This window comes from Cydia fagiglandana, chromosome 15 (genome assembly GCF_963556715.1).
Source record: "Cydia fagiglandana chromosome 15, ilCydFagi1.1, whole genome shotgun sequence".
Taxonomy (NCBI): Eukaryota; Metazoa; Arthropoda; class Insecta; order Lepidoptera; family Tortricidae; genus Cydia; species Cydia fagiglandana.
The window spans coordinates 10,338,016-10,357,474 of NC_085946.1; the positions used below are offsets into that span (position 1 = coordinate 10,338,016).

Sequence of the window (19,459 nt, forward strand, 5' to 3'; positions counted from 1 at the left end):
AGTCTACCGAGGTCCGTCTACTCGCAGATAGTCCTATTTGGTTAATGGATTAATAAGAGTTTATAGACCCTTAGACGCTTTACTAGCTTCTTAAGCGTCGGAGCGGCGAATTTCGTGATATGTTCGAGACGCTATCGATTTTTTGCAAGAAATATGCGACGGTTGGACGGTTCACGGTCGTCTGACAAAAAATAAACGCTGCATTCCCACGATAGAGATTTATGCAGCCGGTAATCTTAAAGCTAGCAAAAATATATTATTAATTTTAAAAGGATTATCAGCTGTCAATATAGGTATGATTTATTTACAGAAATCGATTATAATTATTAAATAACAAAAACCTTAAGAGTCATAGAAAATTTCCTAGAAAAGCGTAAGAAAAGTTCCAAAGGTGCGCAGTTGGTGTGGGACGAAAAGGGAACGTCGACAATAGTGTACGTAGCCAGTGCTCGACGAGGCGGGCGCGGGCTGGTGGTTAATTGCCGGTAACCATACAAACGAGATTACCAGCCGCACGGCCGCTGGTCAGCTCTGTCCAGCCCAATCGCTCCTGACGCAATCCAATTACTAAGCCATTGTTGTTTTAAAAAAAACTCCGCCATTTACCCTCCCTACTTGGATCGTGTGGCTTTGCGTTAACTTGAGTATTTAGATTTGAGATCACTTGGCGGTTGAAAATTTTGCTCCACATTACAACATAATACGTAGTAAATACCCATTTAAACCGTATCCTAAACATAATAGCTAAGTAGGAAATCATTAATTTCACAAATATTTTATGGCATTGGCATTGGCCTTATCGACAACGATCAAGAAAATTAACAGTCAATGTAAATAAGGGGGTATTATTTTTCTGAAAACAGCAATTCAGAAAATTAGCCCTCACTCAGCGGTTCAATAATATCCAACAAACTTAGAAATTAATTTAGGGCACGACAAATTATTTCTCCCAAATTGAATGAAGACATTATTTTAGGGTGAAATAAAAGCTGCCGGGTCGTTTTGAAATGTTAATTTCGGAAGTAGAACGTTATAATTATTCCTTTATTCGTAACTTGGTGGGGAAACATCCGATTTATTGCTCGGCACTGTGTAATGCCCTCGAAAAATGCGTTACTGTAAAAGAAAGTAATAATATATTTTGTAAGCGCCAAAACCAATTATTCCACATTGTTTCATAAAATATGTCCAGTAACTGTCTAAATTAACTTCCACATAAAGGGGGAAAAGAACCACGAACCAAACTACATTCATAATAAATCTTGAAATATTAAGATCGGGTGCAGTGAGTAAAATACACGGACGAATCGAACGTTATCAATTATGTATTCGCCTCGCCTAGTAACAGGTGTTTACACGGCTCGTAATATTAAATTGTTTCATTGGGCTACACAAACCATAAATGACCGTTTTATTAAGTGCCCATAATCTCCCCCAAAAGTAGGACATGCCATTGATAACATTAGTATTTTCATATTATCAAATAAAACAACTTTGTATTACCAACTCATTCGTGGTTAAATCCACAATGCCCTTACAATGACAACTACTTTTGAAGGTGAATTAACATAGAATGATGCTACCGCAAGAAACAACAATATGTGTAGATAAAAGCAATATACAAAATTGTTAACAAAGATGGCAGTAAATCAGTTACTTAATTATCGCCTTGAAACACATACCTAGTTATCAGACGGGTTATGGGCATGACACACATTTGAAACACCATTAACTGATAGCATAGCTCGATATCTCAGTTTGAAACCTTCTCGCTCTACACCTACAATTTTGATTAAGTATTAACGAAACTAACCTGCTTTTTCCCAGACAAATTATGAGTTTCAATACTAATACTTTCATTATGGTTAAGTTTAAGTATGACAAGGTTATAGCAGAAGACCACCTAAGGACTGTATCGTTTATTATAAATACAAATAAAACCTGGTCTAACTGTTGACGTGTGTATTATTTTGTATTACTATGTTCTTAAGGTATACTCTGGGGGTATTTTTAAGCCATATCTGATATAAGAAGGTTTTACATTTATTTTATTTTAGGGACTTTATGATGATTTTAATACCGTCTAGCAATTGTAATTTGGACAAGCCTATCGAGCTTAATTTGAGACTATTTCACCGATTCCTTGGTACGATTTAAAGAAACAAAAGGTTAATATGCTGCCAAAATATGCCATCTAAGTGTCCTTTTCATGATTGCTCAATTGAACATCCACAGAATAAATGTGGTGAATTTTTATCTTTACATGAAAACGACTTTTTATGCAACATTTTGGATTCCCGTCAATTTCTGACGCCAGCGAAATGAGGGAAACAGCTAAAAGAATCTACCGAAATCCAAAGCCTAACGGACATTCATGGCGTTGAACCATGGCTAGAACAGGTCGATAGAAACGCTCCATGATGGTTATATTGTATACCAAAGTCGGGGTTGTCGTAAGTAACATGCCATATTCTCTAAAAGGCCACCAAGCACAGATCCAAAACTTTTTTTCCAACTAAAAGAAATGATTAGACTATGCCCAGATGTTTCGCTTTACGAATCATATGTAATTGCTGTTTACATAGTACGATTTTTTTTGTGTAATATCTCGTCTTGTTCGCAAACCGTAAATTTTCTTGTAGTATTTGTCCAAAATCGTTGTAGTTACTCGGGAGGATTGGGTAAATATTGTCCAAACCATATGCTTTACGTGATCTCCCAGGACGAAATGTTACTTATTATTAAAGCATTAATTAAACTATATGTGTAATTTTTTAATAAAAATATAATACCAGAAAAAACGGCTAAGTAAAGTTGTATTTATAATAAACGATACAGTCCTTAAGTAACAACGTAATCGAAAACGTGAATGTTTCCGAGTAAATCCCCCTATAGGACCAGTGATAGCAGAGCCATGGTGGTTTGTGGCGTGATGCGACTAAGGAAGATTAACAGAGGTAAAGGTAGTGTGGTCGAGCACGAAGGCCGCGCGATGTCAAGTAAATTTTAACACGCAATTAGTAAGGCGGCGGACACCTTGGCACCGATAGCCTGCCTGTGCAAGGACGGCCTCTGGTTTCCGCTAGGTTTCAATGTTCAGCCCCATAGCAACGGGCGGTGCGACAACGATAGCAACGATATTTGAGGGAGGCCGCGAATAGTTTTATTGTTGGGTGCTTAGCTCGCTTTTTCGGTATTAGGGGCTTTGGCAACAAATGTCGATCATTGTTTTTGTGCACGCAATCTGTCGGTTACGAACCGTATAACAATATAATGAAACCTTTTCGTTGCTGTTCTAATTCTTTTCAATCAAAAAATTGTTTTAACCGTCATAACCATTTATATTCGGTGTTCACAATTTAAATATGTGCAGATTGCGTGACGTCGGGACTGTAAAGTACCGATTAAACATTTTAAGCGGGAAATATTGTACATGCCTTAAACAGGACTTCATTACCTGCTGAAAATAGTTACAATAAGAAATTCCTGCCACGGAATTTCTGTAAATTACTTGACGACATTATTCTTTACAAATACCGAGAACGTAGGGTAATGTAATGTGAATTGAAGCATAAGTAAGATTCTGCGAAGTTTTATTTATGCTAGAATAGGTCTGAAGTATTTCTCTTGTGAGGTTAAATAAAATGAAGTCGATATCGAAATTCACGAAACTCTTCTGTAGGTAGTTTGTTAGATTACCTCATCCAAATAAAGTTTCCTTATAAAATTATTGTAAGAGTCGGACGAGCGAGCCAGTGCTTGGGCAAATTTTCCTCATTCCAAATACACCCTATACCCGTACACACACGCTCCTCGTAAAAGGATTCGCTACGCTCGCGCAGTTTCGCATAATATAAGTGACGTAACTGTTCTCTTGCACGACATTTTTGGTTCTATACTATACAATATTAACTGCATTTCTCGCTTAAGACGAAACAGGAGCTGAGTTTTAAATATTTTAGCTAAATATACCCGCTATTTAGGAGCACGGAAGCGGCTCCTAAAACTAGTGCGATAAGGACAAGGCGAAAAATCCTGCGTAAAAATGTCAAAAATCAAAGTTTCGTACTAAATTGTTTCCTCCTCCAAAACTTAACCAAACGTAACCAAATTTGGAAATCTAAATGATTATGAAATTATCTGTGTCGGACCGTTTTGCTTTTTTGGCTAATTGATATCAGTTTTAAATACTACGCCTCTCATTGCGGCATAGTCAAGGAGGCCATTTTGGCCATTTTTGAAGGGCGCGCCTAGCGCCTTAAAAAACCAAAATATCAAAAAAAGCAAAACGGTCCGACACAGATATTGACAATATTGATCTGTGTTGAAAAAATCATTGCTCTAGCATCAAACCCCACGGAGGAAACAGTCGAGTACGTTTGTATGGAAAAATTACCACTTCTGTTGGCTCTTAAATAGTAACATAAATATACATTTTCTTAATACGTTAATTAAAAATTGTGACAAAATAATAATATTTACTCGTTGCCAATAGTTGAGCAATAGCTAAAAATACGAAAAAGAAAGTACTTAACTTTAAATATCTAAGATGAATCGGATGTTAATAAAACTACACTTAAACAATCATGCCAATTTTGATGGAAATCTGGAGGCACAGCATTAGCGGCAGTTACATAATATGGCAAACCAAATAATGCACCTATAGGCACACACCTGTCAACATTGTTTAATATGTGTTAGTAAATATATCTGATTATGTTAGCATTATGAGATGCTACGAGAAAGCTATAAAACCTACTCAAATGTAAGGTTTGAAACCTTCGTAGTGTCTGTCCAAATGCTCCAAATAGGCCATGACATATTATAAGCGCCTCGCAACTAAAATGAGCAGGGAAGTCTGAATGGCCATCTATGTAGGCATTTTCTATTGTCTCCTTTTACCATGGCAATGTTAATTGCCTATATGCATCTAGAACACGAAGACTCAAGAGCAGAAAGCCGGCCAGCCGGCGGCGCCGCTGAACGATATAATCCGGGTGGCAACAGCCATATGACGTCGCGGTCTCACCTTGACTCAGTTTAGTTGGCCCGCTTGCATTACTGTTCTACACTCGTGATTAGACTACTTGTTGTGCTGACATGTGACTATGGGTGTTGAGTTGTTTAATCATTAGCTGCAGCTATGTGAAGTTTGCCAGAAAAAAAACACGTCATTATACTCGTATCCTTTGTTAATCTGGTTCCCGCGTTAAGCATCTTTTTGCTTAATCACGATCTGGTACCGTCCTATGATTTTTAAAATTTCTTACTCACGATATAAAGATTCGATTTGTGGGCAGTGAATAGTACAATTGTCATATGCTTTCTCGATAACTCTACTCCTAATACTTACATGACATTTCATAAATATGGCCGTATTATATTGCATGAGGGAAGAACCGCCCAAGCCATGACCAAATCGAATTCTGAAATTAGACATGAAACTTCTGCGACTAGGTTACTAGACAACATGTTCTTCAGCAAAAGTAGTTTTTGCAACAGCCATCACAACACTCGAGAATTCCAGATGCGTGTGTCATGAATCAATCTCGAGCAGCGCGTTGTCGGTTTTCACATGAAATGAAGCGTTGCTATGAATGGGCGATATCGTTAATTGGTGGATAACTCGAACAGCTGGTGCTCCGCCAGTCGTGTCGTATAAACACGATCAAATTCAACCGAACAAGAATGCGAGGGAGATGTTTCTTGTGTATCTTTGCGGCGGGCAATTAGTTCATGGTTAAACCCTCATGATACTAATATACAATGGTTCACAGTTGTTGCCTGAATGTCACCAATTAATGCTTTATTAATGGCTAATGCTCTCAAAAGCAACGGACCATATTATTTACAATGAAAAGAATGAAACTGGAAGTATACGCCCACATCCACAATAATACCTCCTAATAGCGATGCTAGTAACATCTAACCAAACTAGATTCCATTCACATGGAATTTTTTTGCTTTAATTATCGGAACATCGTAAAAACCTTAATTCCAAGAATACTTTAGGTTTTATTGCCATATATCCTGTTCAAAGGCCTGTTTTTATAGCCTGGTTTCCTAGACATATAGGCCACACCGAAGATATTCTCGCAAGTTAAACTTATGATACAATGTTGGATAGTGAGGACTTTCATCCCGACTAATCTCGAGTGATAGGTATATGCAATTTGAATAAACCCTGGATTGTTTTTATAGTTGTTTCGATTCTGTTATCCTTGGCCCACAGCGGCATCGGTCGCTTGCGAAATTCGCCCACAAGCCGTACTCAATAGTAATTGTCCCTTGCATTTAATGCAGTTACGGACGTTGCTTCATATCTCATTTGAATGCACTAACGAAATGGTTTATGATAGCACAAGTACCTACCGTGCCATATAGAATACCTTGAATAGTACATGGAAGTTAGCAAGGTAACTGGGATGTATATTACCTACATGTAATTGATTAATGATTAGATTGCAGTAGATTTTTAACCGGAAAATAAATTCAATCGGTTGTTCAAAGGCGGAAGTCTGATTACTTTATCAGTCTCATAGTCTATTCACTAACTCATAATCTTTCTTTAAAAATATTGGTCGTCATCAATATAGTAAATAAAGTCATTTGGAGCAATGCTATAACGAGATACGAGGTTAATAAACTGACTAATAGATATGTCGGATTTCTCTGTGCTGTCACGGCGCTTAAAATGTGCTACGTGTTACAGAGACTGAGATTTATTGAAAGGAACTCAGCGGTAATTTACAATGACGACTTTAACAAATTAATGCTTTCCTATTTTGTCACAACAGAAATTATATTGTTTCCCGTGAGCTTTATTCGGGAAATGACAAATTTTCTCATGACTCCTTTCTTTAAACTGCATGCATGTTTTAAAGCGAGCGTGAGTATATTAATTTGACACAAGTGCTTCACAATATACACATAACATATTTTCATTGAACCCTCACTCTGTTTGATTTAGGATTTCATGATAACTTTTACCGTCATCATATTCACAATTTCGCACTAAAGTTGTCTTCCTTTTTTTAGACAACTTTGCAAATTGAATTTAAAGCAAAAGAACGAAAGTGTCGAACAACCATTAAAAGTACCTAACCTTAATTCATTAAAAGTGAGTAAAGCCATTGGGTTAGCAAATCAAGAGTTATTATGTGACGAACGTCGACAGATTTGCGGTGCGCTCCAGCAAATCAATTGTCAGTCAGCGGAATGTCAAAATGACGCAATTGGGTCATTTGAAACCAGAACTTGGCCGGAGAAACCGCAGCATGGTGTTGGCAAACAGCTACCTAGGTAATACCGACACTCAGATAGTGTAACATTATTAATATGTATTGATTACTCGTCTTCGTATAAGATTGATTATCCTACAATTAATACTGTAAATGTGAAAGTTGATACGTGTGTTACTCAATCACACACACCATATTGGCCAAATGGCTTAGGATTTGACACAGGTAGTTTAGAACCTGGATTAACATATTTATGTATCTAACATAATTTTTATTTACATTAAGATGTATGTTGCACGTGCCTTTAACAACTCAAGCGGACGAAGTCGGGGGAGATTTCCTAATTAAAATAAGTCAGTGGAACTTTCCCGTTAAAACAAATAATGATGTAAATACACCTATTTTTTATACAAAAAAAGTTCATACACAAAAGAACAGTGAAACCATAATGGTGTTTGTTGTTGACGACGGTATTCGTAAACGACGCAAAAAACCGGTAAAAACATCATGAATAATGCACGTTATCAATTGTTGTTGTGTGCAAAAATAGCAGTCTGAAGCTAAGTGGAATCAAGATAGCATTTCGGCATATTAAAAAACTTAAGTACCTAAATTATACAAAATAATACAAAATCGAGAGCAACGTAGTTAAGAAATGAGCCGAATGCCATTTAATTGAAAAAACAGACGCACGAGTGATCCTATGAGGGTTCCGTTTTTTCCTTTTAAGGTACGGAACCCTAAAAAAAGTGAAACCCCTACAAGTGATAAAGGTCGTAAATGAAGTTGGCATTGTAATGTAAATGTATATAGGCCATTATACGTTATTAGGGCAGTTAGGTGGTTCAACTGTTCCTGCGAAGCGTGCGCCGCCCACGTCGCGGCGTCATCGGCACGGCACAGGTCTTCTGGCGGTATGCCATGTAAACACACGACCAAATAGGGCAACGACCACATCACAAACTCAAATAGACGTCTATTAATACTAGTTTAAAAATAAAGTGAAAGCGGGGAACACGTGTGAGGATCCTGAGATTAATTGCCGATGAGTTTAGGAATGAGCGGGGATATTCTTTTAAAGATTTGGTGTTTAACATTGATTTATCTTATGTTGACGCAACAGTCGATTCCTTTCTGAGAAACGGTAAAGTATATATTAAGCGGCGAGATAATAAATTAACAATATCATTTGAAACATAAATCATTTTGTTAGTATTGATTGTTGAAATATCAATTTAAAAGACTTACTTTATTTAGTTACTTGTATGAGTTCTTGGAATTGCATCATTTTTCATATCCAATCGGATACTTAGAAATGGATTCAATTTCAAACCACTTTGCATGAAAAATAGCAGCACGAACTACGAGTTACATACGTAATTTAGGAAGTTTTATTGTTAAACAAATTAATTCTTTACATACAGCATTAAGTACACCATTTGTACTATCATGTATTGTGCAATAAAGATTAAATAAATAAATAAAAAGCGTCTGGAAACTTAAAGAATTACTTCAATTTACACCTTATTCATTAAAGGTTTAAAGCCTTTTGATAAAAGTCTTTGTTACGGAGCACAAACAAAAATAAACACTTGTTTCTTCGTAATGAAGCGCGCGCTCGAGACCGATATTTAGGTACAGCTAATTAAAGACACAGCTGGCTAACTATAATAAAAAACGGAATTTTTTGAAGTACTTGTAAGCAACGCTTGGGTATACGTCAATAACGGATATTTAAATTAATGTACATGCAATTTCCATCGCGTCATATCAATCGGTCCGAGGAAAGGAAACTGCCTGTGAATTGACCAAACATTTCATTTCGACTGTGAGCTCGACCCTACTATATCTTGACCGCGAGACTCGTAACAACTATGCGTTATCGGTTATACGTATGCTGGTTCACGGGTAGAGGCATGTTTAGCAAGTTATGATTAATAGCTCCGTGACGCAGTTCGCGACGCGGCGCAGTACAACGCACCGTAGTGAAAACCTACCGCCCACGTGACTGTAAAGGTCACAGCATAGACGCAGTAAGCAATACATTGTGAAAGACGGTCAAATGCGTAGTTGTTGCGTTCTCTATTCCATCGGGCTTTTGTTTAGCTTGACTTAGATGCAGAACGACAATATTTTTGCCTTGTTTATGTACGATGTTTGTTTATATTGCTTGCATAAAATCGATAACCAGCCTTGAAGCTTCTATAAATAACAAGTTATAAATAGGTAACTCGAGCTTTAGAAACGAATGGCCGAATGGGTAGCCTTAACATGAAAATAAAATACATACATAATATGTTTGAACAGAAAACAACCGAAGCGCTCCTTGTCTCAGCAGCCATTACCAACATGCGGTTTTCAAGTAGATAACACAATAAGCACAACAAAGAAGAAGCAATGTTTTGTTTAGGCTTATTAGTATTCTTAGTAGGCGTGTTCAGGTAATTTTGGAAATAATTTTGGAAGTTATAATAAAATTAGTCTTTCCGTGACCACAGCTGGTGCAACTCAGCTGAAACGTCGGAATTAAAGGTAAAAACAATGAAATTACATCGCGGTAGACCCGTTTGTGTAATTGAATATGTGTACAAAACGCGAGAGTTTAAAGTGTTATAGTTATAATAAGTCTTTTTCTGAATTATCTGTCACTTATTTAGAGTTTTTTCCTATCGGAATTTACCGAAAAAGTATTACAACGACACGCTATATTGAACTTTCATATGTGAAGTGCATCACACTTAGCGAATTTCATAGCTAGTAACCCGGTCAATGTTTTCATTGAGGAGTTTTTTACGAGCCAATAAATTTGCTCCCACGGGCCACGCCGCCTCCTAACAACGCGCCCACGGCCGTCCAAAAAGGTCGCGAGTGTGTGGAGGCGAATTAGGTGTTTGCTTAACAACGTTTATGAATTATTGTACTAATTAGGTGCGAAAAACAGATTTTATACAAATTTTCATACACATTTCAGAGACGAAAATGATGACTACGTTTGTATGAATTTCGGCTTAATATGTTGTGTAGTATTTACACTGTTTTCAGGAATGTCAAACGTCACATTAGTCATTACATTCTTTCTTCTGTTTTCTTGTACATTTATTTTGAGGTTGTGCAATAAATAATAAAGAGGATTTGTATTGTATTGTTAGTTATAAAAATGACAGCGCTTCTTTTTAGCATTTTGGCCTACAAAACTTTGAATAACTAAAATATCACCTAACATTTGTTAGGATTATAAGGTTTTGGCCAAACCTAGTATAGGTACTACGTTTTCCATTTCGACTTTAGAGGTTATAAAGGATGTACAATTGTATATGTCGAGGAGTTTGCTCTTAAGACATAAGGGAAGGTCGTTATTTAGTGCTATCATGGACCAGAAGCTCTTCCATGCGTTCTCGATATTATCTAATTGCGATGTTAACTTTTAAAATTGCTTACCTATGTTCATTTAATGTTTCACGTGCTTACAATTATCACCAAGACTGAAGAAACTTTATAACTATATAATTTGCTTATCAATTATAATTTTATCGTTCATAACGATGTGTTTAAAAAAGGTATGAAAGTAATTTCCGTTTGCACGTAAACTACAATCAGGGGCGCCGGCGCTAACAACGCAATTCTTAACACGGCTATATTTCTCTATGGCTCCATGTAAAGTAAACCTTATATTATAAATCTGACCTCTTATTGTGGTTAATTGTTACAAAAGTAACGGTCAAGTTATGCTAGATGCGATCTGACGGACGAGTATAAAACAAGGGCGTCATTTCAATCCCTCGATGGGGCCGGCCGAGTGAACCTGACGGAATTAAAAGTCCAGTGCCTCTTATCAACCATTTGCCTCCAGAGGATTCTTAATTACTTTGGATACGTGGGCAGACAGAAGCCGTATAACTTGGAAAAGCGCATTGTATTTAGTTGGCATGGTGGATGGAGGACGGCGTAGTGGACATCCACTGACGCGCTGGGTAGACATTGTCAAGAAGGTCTGACATTGATCTACACCTACAGTATCTACACAGGCGCCTTTTATTAGGATGGCGGAAAATCGTGCAGAATGGAGTCTTGGTGCACAAAACAATGACATAATGTGGTCGCGACCCTCAGTCACCAGTAGGGTTGCCAACCGTACTATATTATATAGTATTGTACTATATTTTGGCTCTCTGTACGATATACTTTTGGAAAAATATATAGTACGCTAAAATACTATATTTCCGATTAAACTTATATTACACTCATTTAGTGTTTTATCTAAAAGTACTATATTTTTTTGAAAATGTACTTAACTTTTAATGCCTTATTCTGGAAAATACTATATATTCCACCAAAAAAAAGTTGGCAACCCTAGTCACCAGCGTGAAATGCTCAGATACACCAGCTTAGTTGTTACAGATACCGAAGTACCTAATATTATACTGGTTCGCCTTACAACTCATATGCCCGTGCAAGCAATGAGAATACGCAGCCAGTTTATGAATAAACGGTAGCAACAGCGGCGCCAGTAAGTAAATTAATAACCGCAGGTGACTCTAGTTAATTCCGGATTAATCGAACAATCGGAAATTGTTCGACGCTATGATCAATTGCAAATTACTCAGCGTACCCGATTGTTCGAGTAATAAATGTGCACTCTCATTTCTCCCGTTTGAAAAGGAGTATGTGTATCGCCGATAACTTTCGCTTAAGCTTTAGCAATGCCTTGTGGAGCCCGGCTTGGACGTTGATATTAATACATATTAAGACACCTAGAAAAATAAGTGGCGAAGAACTTCTGATTCCTGCGCGAATCCCAAGAACATCCGATGCTTTCTAATGTGATAAAACTCACGTTCATATATTAAGCCCTAACCGTTCATTATTTCTTTTCTAGCTACACAAACGTTTTGTAGCGTTGGATCCATACCATGCAAAAAAACGCCGCTACGATTAGCAACATCGCCTTATTGCATTTTGCCGCCGGAGAAACGCCAGTATGTCAAGGCTCTTAGACATCTATTGATTATATAAAATAGTAGGGTATCCTATGACTTACCTCGTTTATATGTTTATACGTTTTGATGAGATCCACGCTTAGCTTCCGTAACGGTGCTGTTGAGGGGTCCCGAAAGTGGTGTGGTATTCGGGCTTGCATAGCCTGTACAATGAAATGAATTAATTAGTTTATTGTTATAACTATACGCAATTAAAAAAGTTTAAGCAAAAATAAGAGAAGCAGCTAATTGGGATCGAGGCAGTTTGCTCAAACATTTCAACATAAGATAGAAACTTGACTAATATCAGTAATATCTATTAAGAATTGGTCGTGCATAAAATTAGAACGTGCTAAGAGCATGCCATGCGAATGATAGTAAATTAATTACATATTACATCAATAATTCGATAAAAAAAATTGCTACAAGCAAGGAAGGCATACAAAGTTAACTAGAACCGTACTAGTTTATTTGTAATTGCTTCTGGATACCAGTAACTGGCACCAGAGAGTTTCTACGTATTATAGCATAGTTCTATGCCAGCGAGACGATGCTCAGCGACTGGCATCGTCTAAATCAGCACAAAGCTGCAAAATATAGCAACAGCGTATCGGAGGCGGTAACGATTACAATATTTAAGCTACGTGTATGTTGTATATGAATAGACCACGCGACCCGATCTTGTACTCTATGTGGCATTGGCATCTTACATACATAAATATTAAAATATTGTAAACGCTACCGCTACTGCGCCGCACCATTGCTGTTGTGGTTTGTGCACTTGCAGTTTGAATCATCTTTTTACGGAACAAAATACAATATGGCAACCAATTACAATATACTACCAGAAAAGCTGTCACGCAATATTCTCGTAATTTGATCACGGCTCTGATAGTAGCTACTATGTTACACTCTTTCAATAACGCGGAGATAATCTAACAAAGTTTGTATTGAAGCAAGTTAATTCGGACACAACAAGAAAGAAACCCAATCATTTCACACGAGAAACTCTAGTCGAGGTACATTTATTAATTAAGTGTAGGTATGGCCAAACAGAACGTGTATTCCGCATAGTCACCAGAGCACAGGCGAGTCTGAGGCTAAGATAAACTAGCGTAACTATGATCCATTACAACTACGCGTAATCAAAGCTCACTTATACTGGTTATCCTGTGCTCTTAGACTAGCCTGGCAGCTGCAAGCGATTTTAATATCACCTCAGCAGAGCCTTCGATCGATCGAATATTCAATACTAAACAGTTTCAGTGAAAGCGAAGTTCTCCGTTAATTAGCGTGGTTACGGGGTAATTTATTTAGTTGCGGTAATGTCTGGCGAATTATTAATGTTCCTTTTAATAAGACAAAAGGACGCGCGCGGGTTAGAGTGACGAGGCGCTTCGTGTGAAAGCATGGGCGATCAGTCCGCGAGATCTGATTCGGTTGGAAATGGAAAGTACATTTTAATCCACTAAAACGTTATGTCGAAACAAAGAAATGCTTTTTCAGTATTTTTATACTGAAACGGTATTTACAGAAAATGGGAAATACGTACCTAAATTTTAACTAATGAATAGAACAGTCTACGGAGCAAACCTTTTTCTGCTTGCTTTTGACTCTTTATACAGCAATGACTCCATTTCGCAAAATAAAGTTACTCTGCTTAGTCCTTCATAGAGTAATAGGTACAGGCATTAAGTACGAAGTATCATGGAAGAATCCTCTAGTGTCCTTATTTATAGGTAAAAAAAAACTGTTACTGTTACAAATATGTATTAATATTACATATTTTAGACTGACGTTGCATGGGTGCTACAGGCTACATTTTTCGTTTCGACATACCGAGTTTAGATTTTTCAAGACGAAACTTTCCATTAGCCACCGATTGACGTAGATCTGTCCTAGGGCAGCAAACTGCCTCGTGTATCATTTACCTGGGCGGGAATACGGTAGCGGCAGAAAGCCCGGGGGCGCGCGGTGGCGCTCACCTGAATGTCCGAAGGCGCGCTCATGGAGGCGAGCTGCTCCTCTGCCACCAGCCGGCCGTACAGCGGCCCGTGCCGCCTCTCGCCCGCCTCGGGCATGCCTCCGCCGACAACGCCTACTGCAACAATAACAGATGGTACATCAGTGTGGGCTACCTTTTTGTAGTGGGCGATGTGCTGTATCTATTTGGTGTATGGCGAAATATCTAATAAAATAATAAATAGAAAACAGTCAATTAAGTGGATAACTTATTCTTATTGATCGGGCATACCGATGCTGACAACATCTATTCAACTGTCATAAATCATAAAATAAAAGAAGGTGGTTAGTGTTGGTTTTATTCAGGGTTGATCACCTTCATGTACCTATACGAGGAAACTTGAACATCTGTAGAATGTATCAAGCGCAAAATGACATCATATAGCGCTCGTCTTTTAATAACGCACAGCGTCAGAAAGTGACGTATGCTGTACTGTATCATTTCATGCGCGATAAGCGCCACCATAATGCTGTTATAATTTAATTTTCACGGTAGGTAATATACGTTAAGTGTAACAGTTAACTGTATTTGACCGTGTAAACCGTCGTTTAAGTAGATAAGGTAAAAATGATCCTTAAAAAGTGGTAATAAACCTGCGACTGAGAATAAGGCCAATCATGCTGCTTAAAAACTTTCATTATAAATGGTAATTTGTCTTTCCCTTGATGTGAGAATTTTCACATGTTAATAGTGTCACGAAAACAAGTAAAACGATTAAATGTCGCTTTTAATATATTTAACAGCTTCGGCACCGGGCTTGTTATGGTTATGATAAAGGTGCGCAAAAGCGCTTGTCGCTCAGGCCGTTATAATAAGGCATAATAGCCCAAATTGCCATGTGAATGAGGACTCATTCACCTTGCATTATTACAATCGCTGGCAAGCAATCCGAACACTCGAACCTAAGCTCGCGACTGCTTCGTAATAACTATATCGTTCGTAGCCACCGTCTTACGTTACATTTAATTACGCCCTGAGCGCTCGTTTTGAGCACCATTGAATACCATGATCAAGAATGATCCATTTCCCAGATCAAACGCTCCACAGTGTTTCGTCTAGAACAAGCTAGGTGGACAAAAGTCGTTATCAAATTATCTCTAATGAGTCATTAGATATGATAAACAACATGTTGAAACCCCCAAACCCATTAATAGATTATGTCTAACTTTCTAATTTTACGAGTCATAGGGTGCAGAAGTCAGCTAATGAGGTAAGTGCAATTGCACAATTAAATCAGTTGCTATTTTGTGATGCGTTCAACAACATCTCTTACAAGTAAAACGTTATTTTATGAAAAGTTTTGGTAATAGATCTTATAACTGAAGGTAAGCACTTTATATTTTTCATAAAAACATGTTCATATCAGTTGTAATAATGCTCGTATAGAGCAATAAATATGCATTTAAAAACGTGGTGTTTTTTTCTTCATTTTAGAACTTTGATAGACTAGCAAATACTTGACACCGCTTGACACCGGTCTAGATTTTTGATATTATTTACTTGCATAATTCTAGTTTATGATGGTGTATATTTCATTTTGCAGAAATTTGCATAACATTTTTTTTTCTTTTTTTTTGCAGAACACGTTTTCTCTATTTTAAGGAAGGGGTTTTTGAAGAATGGATAAATAAGGGGAAAAACGACGAAAATTTCCACCTTTATCAGTTTATATTGGTAAAATATGAGTTACGAGATTTCAAAGAAGAGTCTGAGAGACGGTTGAAAAATATTTTAAGCAGTTATTCATCAAAACTGAATACCAAGTGGAATAGTGCGTCAAGATTTAAAGAAGCAATTTGTGGAAAAGTTTAAAAGTGTTATGGATGGCCAAACAAGTGTACATAACTAGACCAAGTGCATCAACGTCGTCTGAAAATGTTAATCCTGCAGGAAGACCCAAATTAAACTTCATAAGTTCCCCTTTTAAAACGAAAAAAACGCGGAGTTAAAGATCTGGTACAATTACGTACCTACCTATGTTTTAACTGCTGCCGAAATTCCGATTGATTCGTGATCGGCAGAAAATAGAACACGGCAAAAATGTTTAAAAAAAATTAGAGAAAGTCCATATAAGCCAACGTAGTCTTGTTCTTACGACAGCAGTAGGTACTTCAATGAATTCTAGGCAGCTAAGTGTTAATGAGGCATTAGTATATTATATTGAGTCAAAATCGACAAATACAAACTTACAAGCAGACTAAAATGTGATCAATGAAGGCTGATTATCATAAATATTCATCATATCATTATTTGTCCAATGCAAAAGGTACAAGCGTGTTATATCCTTTAGAAGAACTTTAAAAAACTTACGCAAAACAAGGAAAACAATTATTATTCTGATATAATACATGAGTTAGAACAGATTATTAGGTTATTATTAATTAACAGATTAATTATTAATAATAAGTTAAGTTTTAATTAATTTTCTATATTATATTTCTATTTTTTTGTATATTTTTAAGTAAATAGTATGAAAATAATGTATCTAAAGAACTGTAAAATTTTGTTTATTATTTTGTTAATAAATTATTTGCAAAAAAATATATAATTAATTTAAATATATATTTTATTTTAATTTTTTTACGTTTTTTTCATGGTATTTCAAAATTTTTAGTAAATTATATTTAATTGAACAATACTAACCATAATACTACCCAAAAACACAAAAAAATAATTTTGTCCACCTAGCTTGTTCTAGACGAAACACTGTGCGCTCGCTTGTGACTCGTAATTTATCCGTCCGTATGTATATCCTCTAGCCGCCCATACGTCAAACGGTGCCAAGCAAAATGAAATTTTATTTTATCAGCTCTAAATTCAAATTAGAATGGAACAGGAGACCTTTTTATAGGTCTCTGGGCCGCTAGAGGATATATGTCTCGAAAAAACCGGCAACCTAGTAGAGTACGAGCGGCTCGGCCCACTGCACTAACTGTGATGCGATACAGTATGCCGAAATGTTACAACACAGCAGCGTTACTTTAAGGCAACTATTTCACTGGTTGCCTGAGCATTGGACTCGACTGCGATCGCTAACAAGCCTGTTCGCCCACCCGCAGCCGCTTCCCAAATCGCCTCACGTGTGAATCACCATGAGTAAGTCTACGTCACCGTTACACGTATATGGTGATATCAGATCGATGACACAATTGTTTAACTTACAATTCTAACTCAATCGAGAGGTGCGAGAAGTTTATATGTTATTTAAAGCGGTTGAAAAGCATAATAGAACAACGGTAAGCTAACTAGGCTAATGAAGGCCTCAGGGCATTGGCGTTGTGACTTAATGGTATAGTGGCCTGTAATTAACTAAAGTGTTAAGAAAACACAATTTAAGATTAATTTAGTTTTTACGTCACTTTAAAAGCTAATACGCCGTTTAATACTCAAGCACAGGCGGCTGCTGTTTTGACTAGTTCTGCAAACTGCAGACGTAATTTTACGGTAAACAAATTGAGGTTTCTAAATTCACTTTGACGTATTTAAAAATCTCTTTCAAGAGTGCAGTTGCAAAGTGTAAAACTCAAAGAAACTTTAAATTAAAATTACAAGAACATTATTTTATCAAGTATTAAAAACAGCACGCTTTGGAAATTAATGAATTAGACTAAAACAACTGAAAACAACTGAATACATGAAAGCGACCATTTCATTATAATCTATCGACAGATCCAATGAATTGTATTTATCTTTTAGTTAGTAATCCGAGGTGTGAGAGTGAACTTTCCCGCGTTAAATTCAAAGGTCGCAGACAAGTTAATTCAGACTTATTTATGTACCGTCTGGCCCGGGATGACATTTCATAATAAAACACCTCCGTTCGGCGCTCGTTGTTTCGCCGCTACTTCTGCTAAGCTGAAAGTTTGTTCAGCGTCTTGTGAGTTCGTATTACTTCACATTGTTTTACGTTATTTAATTTACTAAATTTTAACCTATCATTATTTATTTATTTTAACCTAATTGTTTTACTAAAAGCCGCAAGTTCATCGAAGGTTTTTGGGACGAAGTTCCTTATCGGACGGTTTGCGGATATAGGGTTACCACCAGGTGACAGGAATTTTCCTGACATGTCAGGAATTTTGGCCTTTTGTCAGGAATGGGGACGGAACACCAAAATGTCAGGATGTTTTTTGAATTGATACACTTTTTTATAAAATACCTTTTTATTCACTTAGAGTAATCCAAAAACATTGTAAAAAAAGAATGAATGAGATCCACTCAACTTATCAATAACTTCGTAATTATTAATTAACAAATCTTTACTCAAGCATACATACAACATAGATGTTTTAGAAATCGAAATCATGTCTAATAAAGTAATAATATTCCCAATATTCGCATTTACAAAGATAACACAAACGGCTAGACACGCCCCCCCCCCCCACCCCAAGGAACCCTATTTGCGGATGGGGGCTAGGCGAAAAAAGTGTAAGATTTTGGCGTCACAAGCCATACTAGTGCGATAGATGTGTCTAATTTTGGCGTAACAAACCATACTACTGCGAAATATGTACCTAATTAAACTGACTAATGAGAATAGAACAAAATAAAACAATGAGAATGAGCATGAACATAAACATGTCACGAGCCTTTCTTAACATCGTTCCACGACACTCACCACTTTTCAATATATAGTTTTCGCATATGATGAAGGGTAACAAGTACACGTCTAATAACTTTTCGTAAAATAAGATTATAATCACTTAAATGTTACATTAAAAGTGTCTATTAGACATGTTCTATCCGGTTACCCTTCATATATTAACGATTAAACGAAAAACATTAATTTATTAAGCTATGTTCGCCTTACGGAACTTACTGGATTTCACGTGTAGGCATCTGGCCAAAATCAAAGCGGATATCAATATCTCCTCATTCCCAAGTCTCAATTTACGTATTTAAGATATTCCATACCATTATTGTTTTCCTCGAGGGACGCAAATATCACACACACGTGTATGCATGTACTCTGAGGTGATATTGTGTTCTAAGTGTTCCAAGTACCGGGTGACCGCATGAAACTCAACTGCGTAGGCAGTCGTATTGTTAGGTCGCCATCAGATATATCGTAGCGGCCGAGGTGTTCACAATATCTGAACACGCACTCTAACGCCTTGACGATAAAGGCGTGCTCAGATATTTGTGAGCACCGTGGCCGCTCCGACATGTCTGATGGCGACTGTTATGGCACACATCAACATATATTGAATCGATAAAGG

General features: G+C 37.0%; 1 protein-coding gene across 1 annotated transcript in view; it reads right to left on the reverse strand.

The window, feature by feature from the left end:
- The window catches only part of LOC134671587 (serine/threonine-protein kinase minibrain), a 154,514-nt gene that overhangs the window by 116,980 nt on the left and 18,075 nt on the right, over window positions 1–19,459 (reverse strand). Inside the window, exons 2-3 of the mRNA XM_063529447.1 lie at window positions 14,149–14,318; window positions 12,280–12,381 (exon numbers count right to left, since the gene is read on the reverse strand). Of these exons, the coding sequence (XP_063385517.1) occupies window positions 12,280–12,381; window positions 14,149–14,318 (272 nt within the window). The remainder of the gene's footprint in view (window positions 1–12,279; window positions 12,382–14,148; window positions 14,319–19,459) is intronic.